Source organism: Phaethon aethereus (genome assembly GCF_964289735.1).
Source record: "Phaethon aethereus genome assembly, chromosome: 15".
In the NCBI taxonomy this organism is placed as follows: Eukaryota; Metazoa; Chordata; class Aves; order Phaethontiformes; family Phaethontidae; genus Phaethon; species Phaethon aethereus.
The window spans coordinates 9,325,410-9,338,556 of NC_138591.1; the positions used below are offsets into that span (position 1 = coordinate 9,325,410).

Consider the following 13,147-nt stretch of genomic DNA (forward strand, 5'->3'; position numbering starts at 1 on the left):
TGTAAATTGCCACAGCTCTGCAGAAGTCAGTGAAGCTACTCCAGGTTATACTAAATCAAAATTTTTGCCTTAGTTTTAACACTTGCCTACATGTGGGTCTAACCCCATTTATTCATCCAGAGTTTTGTCCCTGTCAGAAAAGCCTGCAAGTGAGCATTCAGGAACACAAGATAAACACAGACTCAAAATTTCTGGCTAAATGTGCACAATTCCATCTGTTTTAGCAGAATTGTGCTCACTTAAACTAGGACTGAATTTTGTCCTGGCATGTTGGATCCTTATGTAATTGCCCTTTGATTTACACGACCTCACATGTAAAAGTAAAAACGTAATGCTAAGAATGTTTCTAAATCAGTACCACAAAGTTTAGTCCATGAGCTTTGTGTTTTGTGATATTGGCGAGAAAACTAAAATCAAGACGTTGAATGATTTTGTGTATGTTCTTCTGAGTCTTCCAATTGTTTGCTTCCCACTGCAACCATACAAAATAAAACATTAAACACTTAACTTTCCAAAACATCCACAGAAACAAAAAAAGTAAACATCCATATTTCCACAGCAAATACTTTGTTCAATAAATAAACCCCACTCAACCCAAAAGACATATTTCTTCTATGCATGGCATTTTTTTGTTTTGACACAGCAAGATACTTAGACACAGTTCTCAGTGCCATCTGTGGGAGTTGTGCATGTGTAGCTGACGGCAGAGTTGTTTGCTAGTAAGAAGTTATTGGAGTGTTAAAAAAAAAATTAAAGCAGCTCTTTGAGGTTTTTAACTTTGAAGAATTTTCAATTAAAAGTCAGTGACGAAGTCATACAGTTCACCTAGTGTATAAATATATTTGTCATTTAGGACAACAAGCAAGGTCAATAAAGAATAGTTTTCTATGTCTCAGTGGAAAGAAGAATGTTATCCATGTGATTGCAAAGGGTTTGCCAAATGGGAAAAATCAGTCAAACAAAGAGCACAGGGTTGCTTGCTGGAGTAAACAATTCTAAATGAACAAAAGCTCTACATAAAAGTAAAATGTCCCACCCCCTAGTGAAAGCTGTTTTCAAAGCTCTGTATTCTTTCAGAGTGCTGTAATACAGATTAACCTAATGTTTTTCTTCTGCTGATACAACAGTCTGGTTCCTCAGTCTACTTCTGTGATTTCAGCTGTCATATTCTGTTCTTAGTATTTTACTATTTTACAAATTGCCTTTTAACTTATAAAAATCTGGTTTCCTACTCCCAACACTTCAGAAGATTTCACATCAAGCAAGTTTGGTGGGAAGATACGCTAGAGGCAAAAAAGGCCAAATAAGCCCCAAAAATCCACTTTTGTACATAGAGTTTCAGGAGAGCTTAGTTACCCTTCCAAGGCACGCAACTGAAAACCAGCAAACAAAACCCTCTTGGTACATACCCAGAATACCAGGCTGCCACAGGCCCATGTGCTAATTTAAGGTGCTCAAGGTGCTACCAACCTGGAAGATCTCAGCTCATAGAAACATACAGGACAAGTGATATATGATGATGAACACAGACAATACCTTAGAAACCCAAAATACGACTGCAGTGGCAGGATACGGCCTGTGTTCTACAATAGTCAAGGCAATATGTGCCCAGTGCCTTGCTGGCACAAGACCCTTCTGGATTTTAGGGCTTTTGTTTGTACAGCTGGTAAGGAGAGAAATCAGACTAGATTAAATACCCCATGTGACTAGGAATGTCCCATATACAAAATACTAACTACTGCACTGAATTTTATTTAATATTCCTTGATGTGATGAGGCTGGCCTTTGCAAATATTTCATTAAAAATGCAACAAATTCAAAAGCCCCAGGGCTCACACACACTGTTTCACATTAAAATGAGCAGGTGTTTTAGGTAGCTGCTAGTAGTGCTTTTAGTCAGGAGGGTCCATGTCTTATTATAACCTGTGTTACTTAAGCATAATAATTTCAAATCACATCACACTAACCAGGAAGCACAGGTTGTCAGCATGAATGTGGATTTCAGGCAGTTATTTAAATAGTTTTTGACACATACTTGCTTCCCATGCAGATAGAAAAGTAAGATGTCCTCAGGATTCAGATAAGTTGGAACTATGAGGATAGAGGTTGCCTAGCTAAGTTAGCCTGGCTAAGTCTTTTGACTAGAAATTTCCACTGGAAAAAATGTATTTTTCAGGCTGAAACATCATCAAACTGAACTAACTTGCTTAAAATACTGCGAAATGCCTAAGGAAGATGTTTAGTTCATATATTAGCATAGGTCGCATGAAATTTAGAACAACTTATACTAGCTCATAAGCCATCCCTTTTTTTTCAGGCAACACATATCTAAAAGCAATGAATAGTGTAAATGTCAATATGAATAACTAGCTTACAAACCATGCCATTCATATGCTGAATTTTAAGCACTTCAGTCTTAGAAGTCCTCCCATTCATTCAACAGAGCAAGAGAAAGACCCATTTCTATTTTCACTTGCATTTAAAAAAAATTAATAAAAGTTGAACTTTAACACCACAGTTCTCATTTTATCCCTCTATGTCCCTAGTCACTGTGTGCAGTTATGCTGGCAGATTCCTCCCGTTGCAGAACTGTGACTCTACTGCAATGGAGACCACCTCTTTTTCTTTACAAAGATTTCCTGCATGCTGGGGAAAGGCATATGGACATAACTGGGCAGAACAAACTGCCCGAGGATGCCAGTTACCCAGTGGCGATTGCAACTGCGCACTGCTGCCAGTCTCCGGGCAGTGCCAGGAAAACCATTCTCGCAGGAGGCTGGATTCAGCTCCCATGAAAATTACAAACACCTTAAGTCCCAAGACATTTGTGTAACAGAATGTGTGAAAATTACCTACAGAGAACGCATAATCACTAATTTAATGAGGTGCAACGTAAGATTTAAGTAGAATTAACACAATCGTGATCACTGGTAGCATGACCACAGTATTCCATATAGTTTTAAAACATCAGCTTCTGTTTTAAGTCCTAAGACACAGAGCACTTAAGCCCCTAAGTGCTATGACAGTGTTAAGTTAAAAAAACAAATCTCACATCTCACTTATTTCCAGTGTTACAGTTTCCATCTATATAGGTCATACGGTTTCTACTGTCAGGACAGCTGAATTTGTTAGCGCTATGTTTCAGTCTCATTACTCCTATTTTTTAATACAGAGTGAACCTGATGAAAACGAGCTTTAGTCACACGCATGTTCTAAATCATAAGACACTAAATGATAAGCACTAGTGGAGACTGTGATTAATTTCCTTGGAAGTGAGGTGGGGGTTGCTCTGAAGAGGTTAGCACTGTTATTTTTGACTTGCTATTCCTACTATAATAAAGTTACCTATTAGTTTGTCTGCCACGCTCCTTGGAAATGCAGCTTGTCTGACATACTTCATCATGCACATGTTGCGATGTTGTGGCACAGATGACGGCTAAAGGAAGCACTGGCTTAGAATGTATTTGGATCTACTGTTTTGGTCAGCTCCTGGGAGTGGAATACTTAAAATTCTGCAAAACTCCTATTAGACATCTGAGGATTGGCCTTTCTCCTATTTATATGTGCATTAAGTTTAAACACCTTTACCATCTATTTTGGATAACAGAGGCAATTTTCCCTCATCTTAAGGCACTAATACAGAATCAGGACTGCCGTTCTAGTTTAAGACTTGGTGGTTTTCAGCATAACAGCAAACAAACTATGACCTACTTTATACACTGCTGTATAAATACAACTGGTTTGTGACAGTAGCTTATGAAATGTTTATACACCCACACGCTTTATTTAAGTCATAAGAGCTCTAAGAATTACATTTAGTAATTTAAACAGTTGAAAACTACTAGTAATGAAAAATGCCATAGACTCAGACTATAAGAAGATGAAAATCCATTAACGAAAATCTATTGGAATAACTTATTAGCAGCGGCTTAGAGTAAAAAATATATATAGAAAGGAGTTTCACCCTAGCCTCCCAATGAAATGCCAGAGAAGTCTGAACATGAAATTGGAGCCACCAGCAATCTGTCTGAAATAAGACCTGACTTTTAAAGAGACAGTTCTTTATACAGTGTGTATAATTTTAGCCTCTTACTATTTGGAAGACAACATGTAGGCAATTATTAGCGAAACCTTTCACTTCAGGAAATCTTGGGTCACTGATGATAGGAAAATGATGTATTGAAAAAAAGAGATGTTAAACAAACAAACAAAAAATAAACCTGCAGTTATGGCCATACACATGCCTGCTACTCACGAATCTGAAATGGAACTGCCAGAGGATCACGCATCAGAAGACGCTTCTGCAAAATGGATATATAAAAGTGACAGGACAAACCTAATTCTCCAAATCAGCAACAGAGTTTGTAAAATGATTAGTCTTGCCTCCAGGACTTTAGAGAACAAACAATTTCAGGGCATTTTTTTTAATTCACTTACGATTAGATTAGGGAAGCAAGAGCTGACATAGACGAGACTCCCAAACACCAACAAGAAGTAATGGAGATAGGGAAAAAAGGGCTGAATTTGTTTGTGCAATGCACCATGCCTTCCTAAAATTTTAACAGAAAGATGAAGAATTCATTTAGATATATCTGGATAGCGTTTTTACAATTCAAGGTGTACAAAGAGAAGAGAAATATTGGAAGATACATGCATTAGACTAGACGAACAACTGACACGAACACCTGAGTTTAGGAGAGAATGAACTACAAAGATTTTGATATACTGGAGACTGTATTGCTACTGATTATCCAAGTGTCCTCTAAATCATTCAGTGACCTGAGATTCATGAAGAGACAGCCACAGAAACACAACAGTTTAGGGAAGATGACCCTGGACTGAGAGAAAAATCCAGAATGAAGGTAACCAGTGCATCTTCAGTGCATCTGTTTAATGCAGGTTTTGTCCATGTAAATAGTCAAGATAGAAAAAGAGAATGGTCAAAATAGAAAGAACTGATCAGAAATGGAGAGAAATCATTCCGGAGTGGCAGGTCCCCAGCAAAAAGCATTTGGGGATTTACAAGTAGAAGCCAATTTGGGCAGAAAATAGGAATGCCAAATTTGCTGGGCAGCTTCACGAAAACAGCTCTTACACCCATTAGACCCTCTTATTTCTGAAATGTTTCCTACTTGCAAAATATGATACGTTCTGTGAAGTCACAATTTAAGGTCTTACACAGACTAAAACAAATGATGAGGCAAAAAAATCCCACAGTTAGTTACATCGAAAAAGACGACCAAGTGACTAATACCATGGTGTGGGTTTAAAGGGAAGTCTGGGGCAAGTGGCTTGTATGTTCTGCAATCTGTCACCCACTTCTTTGCTAATCTCTGAATCATATTTTAAGCCTCCACTAACAGTTCGTGGTTTTTGTTCTCCTGCCTCCCCCCCCCCGCCTTTTTTTTTAACCAAAAGAGTCTCAAGTCTAGTTTTGCTGTAGGACTATTTGGAGGTTTTACTTTTTAACTGATGACAGTCTTTTCTCCAGGCTTTTAATGCATCTCATAGTTACAAATAGAAATACTGCTTTTGCATATCTAAATGACTAACAGACAACACCAACAGAATTTTCAATAAAAATTCTCCCATTTTTTTCATTATTAACTTGAAAAAGGTTGAAAGAAGAAAAAGAAAAAAGAAGATTGCAAAACTCATGAAGAATTTCTCCTCTCCTTTAAAACAGAAAAACAAGCAAAAAAATTTTGTTTATATAATCACAGAAAAGTCACCAAATTGCAATTGTCTTTTTTCCATTACAAATCATGATTAACAACTGCAGAGTGATGGGTAAAAATACAGCTTTGGTACTGGAGGATTAGTTCAGACTTGTGCTAGCAGATACACTGCTATGCCTGTATAAGCACAGTTCAGAAGATGGTGTATTTTGTAGCTTATCTAAACGATCATCTTTCCCCCCCCCCCCCCCCAGCATTCCCAACGTAGCTTTAGAAATTAAATGTTACTGTAATCTTTATAACTTTTCAAAGATGTCTGAGTCCAGGGTGTGGACCAATAAAGTGGAATCTGCATCATGAGTCTTATGACTTTTATCACCACATTCTCAGCTGTTAGTGCCAAGATTAAACTTTCAGAAACATCGCAAGCATCTTGAATTAGGCTTGATGAAAACCACCACATACTCAGCTATCGGCACTGCTTTGTTCTTGGATCTTCTTTAAAAAAAAAAAAAAAGGAATTTTGAGGTCTTTTGTGCAACTGAAACCTTATACTTTTGCTTTTAAATCAAAAGCAATCACATATGAGAATCCATTTCAAACCATTTTGACTGCAGCACTTTCGTTTTCAGAAAAGAACAACTGAATAACTTAATATACTGTAAATACAGTAACGTTTAAAAAAAACCCAGAGACAAATTCTTTTAATTGCAGTATCCTAGTGACAGCAAGTAGCCTTCCACTTTAAACCTGTTTATACAGTTCAGTTTAAAACAAAGTAATTTGAGGAAATACCTTCAACATGTCAGATCTTAACATATGTATGTGTGCTATATAACAGATATATTAGAAGTGTAAAACCATGGAATATGGGGAGGTCACCACTTACAAGAGCTCCATAATGAGATTAATTAAAGAATTACAGCTACAGTAAAAGGAGGGCAGATGAAATTAGAAACAAATTATTTTGCTTAAAATCTTCCTAAAACATGACTACATTTCAACCACCATGTGAAGGGGAGCGAGGAGAAGGAAAGAAACTCATATAAAACTGATTAATTCCTTACAGTTTACTGAGCTGAATTTTCCTATATAAACGACAGAGTCTTTAAGAAACCCATTAGCTGTTCAGACCATGTCTTTTCCTAATCCAGCATTATTACCTACAGTACATTTTAAATATTTTTTTAAGCCTAGTGTAAGATGTTCCATTTTTATATATATCCCCTTTTCAATATTTCCCTTGGGAAACTACTCAGTCCTGCAAACATGCACACTATTGTAACTTCATTCATGGCCTCATTAGTAAGGATCCATTACAGCACATGACTATACTCATATGTTTATTTCTTTATGGAATTAATTCCAAGAAGTTTCACAGTGGAGCCATTTTTTTATATGTAGTGAATTTAGAATTTTTCTCTTCTTAATTCATTCTGCTTTGATGTGATTACATTTACTTTGCTATGATTACATACAGCCATCCTTCAAAAGTACGCAGACCAGACTCCCCTGTTCGACTTCACTTGGTAAGCATACTTAATTTTTGAATCCTTCCTCATAATTCAGGTGGAGATATATCCCAGCCGCATAAGGAGTGACCGAGTGCATTTCCTTGCTTCTTGACAGTGCGATCTGTTCCTGCTCTAGCGCTCCTAAAATGTACAGCCTGTTCTCCCCTTTATCTGCAATCTCATTCATATTTTCAAGGATTTTCCAGTGACAGAACACCTACATTTTGAGTTCTTCAGCATGTTGCTGGTTGCATTTTCCCAAGGGAAAAGATTCTTTCTATGAAAGAAGTATTTTTAAAATCTCTCAGTAATAACTTCTACTGCCAAAGGAGAAATACAGCTAGAAAATCGAATGGCATGTAAAGGACTATTCCCTCCTGTATCTGGAAATCAGCCTCCCGACCACCTGCTGTGAAGATTACTTTCTGTCTCAGTTTGGTTTAACTAGATTTTCCACACACTGTGTACATTCACAGTTACAGAAGTACCTTGCAAAGCCGAGGCTACGGTTGATCTGTAAGAACTGCTAGTCAATGGGGTCACAATTGTTTTTTCCATAAAACCAGGAATATTTATTTATTTTACTATTTTCCCTAGGAATGATGCTTGTTGAAAATAAAATTTTAGAAATTTTACGCAGGTAAGAAGAAAAGAAAGCCCTTAGGAAACAAAATAGCTGAAAGTACTATATACAGTGTACACAGAACCAATCGCCCTTTCAACAGCACACCAGCAGAGAAACAACCATTGTAACAGACAGTGTCAGCAGAGTGTTTTGTTCACGTAAGTGATGAATGAAGATTCAGATACTTTCATTAAAAAGGTCAGATATTTTCAAATTCCTTTCACTGTAGGACAGATACTTCTTCATATCCAGTGATGTCCCATCAGTACTGCATCTGCGTAATGCACCGCTCAGAATCACGACTAGATGGGGTTTGTCCACTGCATGGAGGCACAAATCGAAGTGAACAGATTTTGAACTAAAAAGTGAGGGCCTATTTCTTCTTGGAAACATTAAAGCAAAAATGTTTTGTGGGATGTCAGCTAGAAAACATGCAGCAAATTATGTCTAGTTTCAAAAGGATGTTTTAGGGTCCAAATATTGACAAAATTGATAGGGACTGCCCTAGATAAATGCACGTTAGGAAAAGAAATTCTCCTAAACAGACAATCTCATGGTAGATCATCAGCCTCATGAAACCAAAAGCAGGTCTCGCTATGTGTGTGCTACTGTGTCACATCCTGCCAAACATGATCTCAAATAACATGCAGGTAATTAAATCACCTATCTAAATACACTTACATTAAAGTAATTTCAGCAAATTGGAATAATAAAATCAGAAAGGACATCATGTTCAAAAAAAAAAAAAAAAAAAAGGCCCAGCTCATCTGCTCTTCACTCACATCCTCTGGAAGTTGTTTTTTATTAGCTGTATTTTTTACAAATCCTGTAAAATATTCTGGAACAAATTTATCCCATCAGCTGTGCTATATTGGGGAGAATTCTCTTTCTCCATACAAGTCTAAAGCTGTGAGCCACTAAACTGAGTCTTGAGTGCTATGCTTCTCTCTACATTTTCAGTCTGAAGTAGAAACTATTAAGAGTAAGAACTATCACAGCTTAAATATAGATCATTTTGTGGAATGTAATGTTACAGCAGTGGAGCAGTATAGCAAACAAAATGTCAGCTAAGAATGCTGTAGCTTTATGATCTTAGGTAAAGGCTTCAACATACCTTTTTCTTTGCACTCATAAAGAAATTTAGCAGGCATATGCATTAAAGAGGTTAACAGTCCTGGAAGATGGTGTTAATTTAAAGAGACATTTTCATGCAAAGTTGTCACACTTCTATCCCAGAACACTTCTAAAAACTAGTAATAAATAGTATAAAAGACACAGTGAAAGAAGAATAAAGAATTACAAACAAATCAAAATTTAAAAGAGATGCTTTAAACATGCTGTGAAATAGGGGGAGAATCAGTGGTTTATATGAGGCTGCATTATACCCTGGCCTACCAAACCACGCAGACATACCATGCAGGGTATGGTTTCACGTGACACAGCAGCCACGGGACAGATTAGCTGATCTAAAAGTGAGCGGCCATCATAAATGGGCAGTTTCCCTTCCCCCTATTACTGTTGCACCATTTCCCATATATTGGGTGTAAGGATTGTGTCATTACCGGGCAAGTCAGTTTATCAATCAGGTGGATCCAGCAGAAAACTAACCCGAGGGGCGGCAGAACAGAGCTGAAGAGCAGATCCGCCAGCTGAACCAACTCACCGTGAAGCCATGATTGCCAGAGCCAAGCAAAGGAAAGGATGGCAGAAACCTTGGTTGAGGAAGGACAGGACTGCCTTTTCAGTGGGGAAGTTGTTGGATCACCTTAGCTGGCCCATAAAAATCATGCTGTGGGTCCCTACGTGAAAAAAATCCCCCAAGTGTTTCGTTCTGGTTATGTTCTAATGAAAACTAAAACTTCACTATTTGTTTCAATAATAATGAACATGTTTTAACACACCTTCTGAAACTAGAAAAATAAATTCAGAATGCTTTTGGATTTTTTTAATTACAATCAGTCTACCTTTCTAACTTCTTCTTAATATCCTTTTTAAATATCACACTGGTCAAGATTATACAAACATACTTTCACAAAATTATAGATCTTTGCCTAAAACATACCCATGAAATAAGGTATACATATCATTGTGCTGAAAGCCACAACAAAGCAGAATCTGACTGTTAGCTCACATTAACCGGGTCTTTGGCTGATATTTGCAGAGGAGGTATGCTGATCTTTCTAGTAGTGTCAATAGAATCACATTACGGCTCGAGTCAGCATTTTCTAAAAGCTATTTGGCAGCTCACCATTCATCCCCTACAGTTAGATTCAACACTGTTTACAGCATCTAATAATCAGAGTTAGAGTCATATACAAATTTAAGAGCTACTTCATTGTTATTCTTAATGTAGTTAACTTTGTCACTGATTGCTGTATCTGTTTAAAAATGTTTTTCTTCTTTTTCTTTTGATCATGAATCTTAATGCTTTATTTGTGACATCTGAGTTTTGAGTAACGATAAATGCTTTGTCCTGCTTGAAGTGAAGAGCGCAGAGGTTTAATTAAAGGGGATTAATTGAATTAGCTGAATTAATTAATTCAGTTAAACCAAATGCACAGAAAGACAACGTTAAGAAGTAGGTGAGTTATGCTATGAATGCTCACAGTCCACTTCAGTGCAACGTCAGCTGGGTTAGATTGAATCACTGGTAAGAGCAGTTTAAACTAACCTTGCTGACTTTACAATGAAATAGGGTTTAATGACATTAATAAACATCAGAATAATAATAGCAGAAATAAGAGCAGCTGGAACACTAATACAATTAATTATGGCATCACAGCTGAGACTGATAATGAAAACCCCTGGACAGTAACTTCTCAAACTAGTACAGCTGTTTCCAAACAGCCATCTGTCTGGGCCTCAAGGCTATTTTATGTATGGATACTCTTAAATTAACTTAGCAGAGCTCAGTTAAGGAATTACATAAACACTGTGGTAGTACTGAAAGCTAACGTGATATAAGCAATACCAACGTGCTCTGGTTTAAGAAAAAAAATTGAAAAGGGGCAATTTTACAACTTTCTTTGAAGCGGTGAAACAGCTGTGCGTCCTAGAGTCCTAAAATACTGATTTGATGACAGAAAAGCTCTATGAGAGTGATTAAAAGGAAATTTGTTTTTCCTTTTGAAACAATTGGCAAAGAAGGCAAGTGAAATCTTATCACTACATTACTCTCCAAAACAACACAAATATAGTTTATGGAAGATTAAATTTCTTCAGAGACAGGAGGTTTTTGAATCAATTCAACTGCCAAATGACACAGTCCACAGTCCTTAGCCCCTACTTTTCTTGGTTGCAACATTTTAAAAATGGTTTTGTCTTGTCCTCTGCAAATGCACTTGTAATTTTCAGCTTTAAGATTTTACATGCATGAAGACTGTAAACTACGATCATATAATCATCTTATACCATACAGATCCTTTTTCACAGTGGTATCTTGTAAATATATAGGTTCATTTCTTAGTAATAAGTGGGAAACATACCAGTAAGAGTTACAAGTGTGTATCACATATGACAGAACATGTGAAAATACATGCCTTAATGAGATGATGTAAATGCTAACATATTAAAAACAGAGTCCAAAACACAAACATTAAACTGCAGTCATTTAAAATGCATTAGCAAGCCAGCTAGGTCAACTTCCATCAGCACCTTCAGGAACGCAATTTTTCAACAATTAACACTGACAGAATTAAACATGTATTACAAAGAGAATAATTTGGCTTTTATTCTTTAAATTTATAATAGCATTAATTTTATGATAGTAAATTTGAATCCACTGTTTTCAGACCCTCAAAACCAGATCTATTTATGTCGTCTTTAAAAAAAAAATGCCTATTTTTTTTTCAAAGTAAACTCTTAATAAACCATAGTAGATAGGCTATGAAATCCCACAAAGACCTGAAGAAAACCTTGGTTGCTTTGCCAAAGTTTTCTTTACATATCAGTCAGGTCTGCTGGAAGACAACTTATGTCTCGTGGATTTTATTTTTCATCATTTCTGTACACTGATACTAGTTACTACTTTGTTCAATCTTCTAGCTCTAAGCTACTAAAGCCAAGAATTCTACTTTACTTACTGCATATGAACACCCCATATATACACAAACATATAAATGCAGTTCTTCCCTGTTGTGATGTATGATTTTGCTCCTCAGAATTAATTCTTTTCAGCTATAAAATATCCCTTAGGCAACTGCATGGTTGGTAAATAAAACCTTACCTTTTGTGGATTAAAACTGCAATATAAATATGAATAAATGTTTGGAAAATCTATGCAGCCCTTGTAACAAACTGCTATCACCAAAAAAAATCATGACAGTCTTCCAGTTTTGGAATTTGTACTATAATGTATATTGCTCTAAAGAAAATTCTTTTTGTTCTGAACATTTCACAATAAAGTGAAGCGGTGATCAAAAGGTCCTGCACATAGCACACTGCAAACACAGAAAAGCATGTCAGCTCATAACACTTTGCAATACGTAATGCTGTAATGGCAAGGCATTGAGGAGGCATACTCTTTCATGACAGCTTTGATATCAGATGATACTTAACTGTCTTTATGATTTAAAAAACTCTACCCTGAGAATTCTGCAGACTGAATTCACACTTAAGCCTTCACAGCTGAAATACAACCTGCAGGAACAGCTTTCATTGTGGTCCTGCTGTTGGTGTAGGCATGCAGAACTGCTTTTGAGGTTGTCATTTATTACTGTCTTAATTATAACCCTGCCTCTCAATGTATCTACTCAAAGAAAACTATTGCTATTTGTACTGGTATCAGTACTGGTATCAATGCAAACACCTTCTTATGACAAGAACTCCTAACATTTGGAAGGAACATTGGAAGAATGTCAAGCATTTTGAAGTGTACGCAGAACACCAACTAATTCTGCAATCGGAATTAGAAAAGCAGATTTCTCCACTGTATATTTCCTAATGAACTCTGGGTGTAATACATATAGCATAAATCTTGCAGTATTGCAATGGAAGCAGATTTTACTTGACACATTCTATTAAATAACACAATGCAGCCGAAGCTACCCAGCAGGAGCTTCAATCCAGCTCACACATTTTCTCTGGAGATCACGAAGAATGGCTGTTGGCAGTAAAAGTACCTCCAACAGGAAAATGCTTTTCCTTGCACTTGCAAACATGCAAACCACAGAACCATCCAGCAGCTGCTGCGGCAGTCACCATTTCTCATCACAGGGAAAGCAGCAAAACTGGAGACAGACCTCCCCCTGTGCAAGAGCTTCGTCTAGTGTAGGTAAGCCAGGAGGAGTTACTGGGGCTGTCCAGGCCCGGAGGAACATGGTGGATGCAGT

General features: G+C 37.0%; 1 protein-coding gene across 1 annotated transcript in view; it reads right to left on the minus strand.

Annotated features, from left to right (window-relative positions):
- Positions 1-413: 413 nt before the first annotated feature.
- The window catches only part of IQCK (IQ motif containing K), a gene marked incomplete at both ends in the record, with an annotated part of 43,478 nt that continues 30,744 nt past the window's right edge, over positions 414-13,147 (minus strand). The window contains one exon of the mRNA XM_082006771.1: positions 414-472. Within this exon, the coding sequence (XP_081862897.1) occupies positions 414-472 (59 nt within the window). The remainder of the gene's footprint in view (positions 473-13,147) is intronic.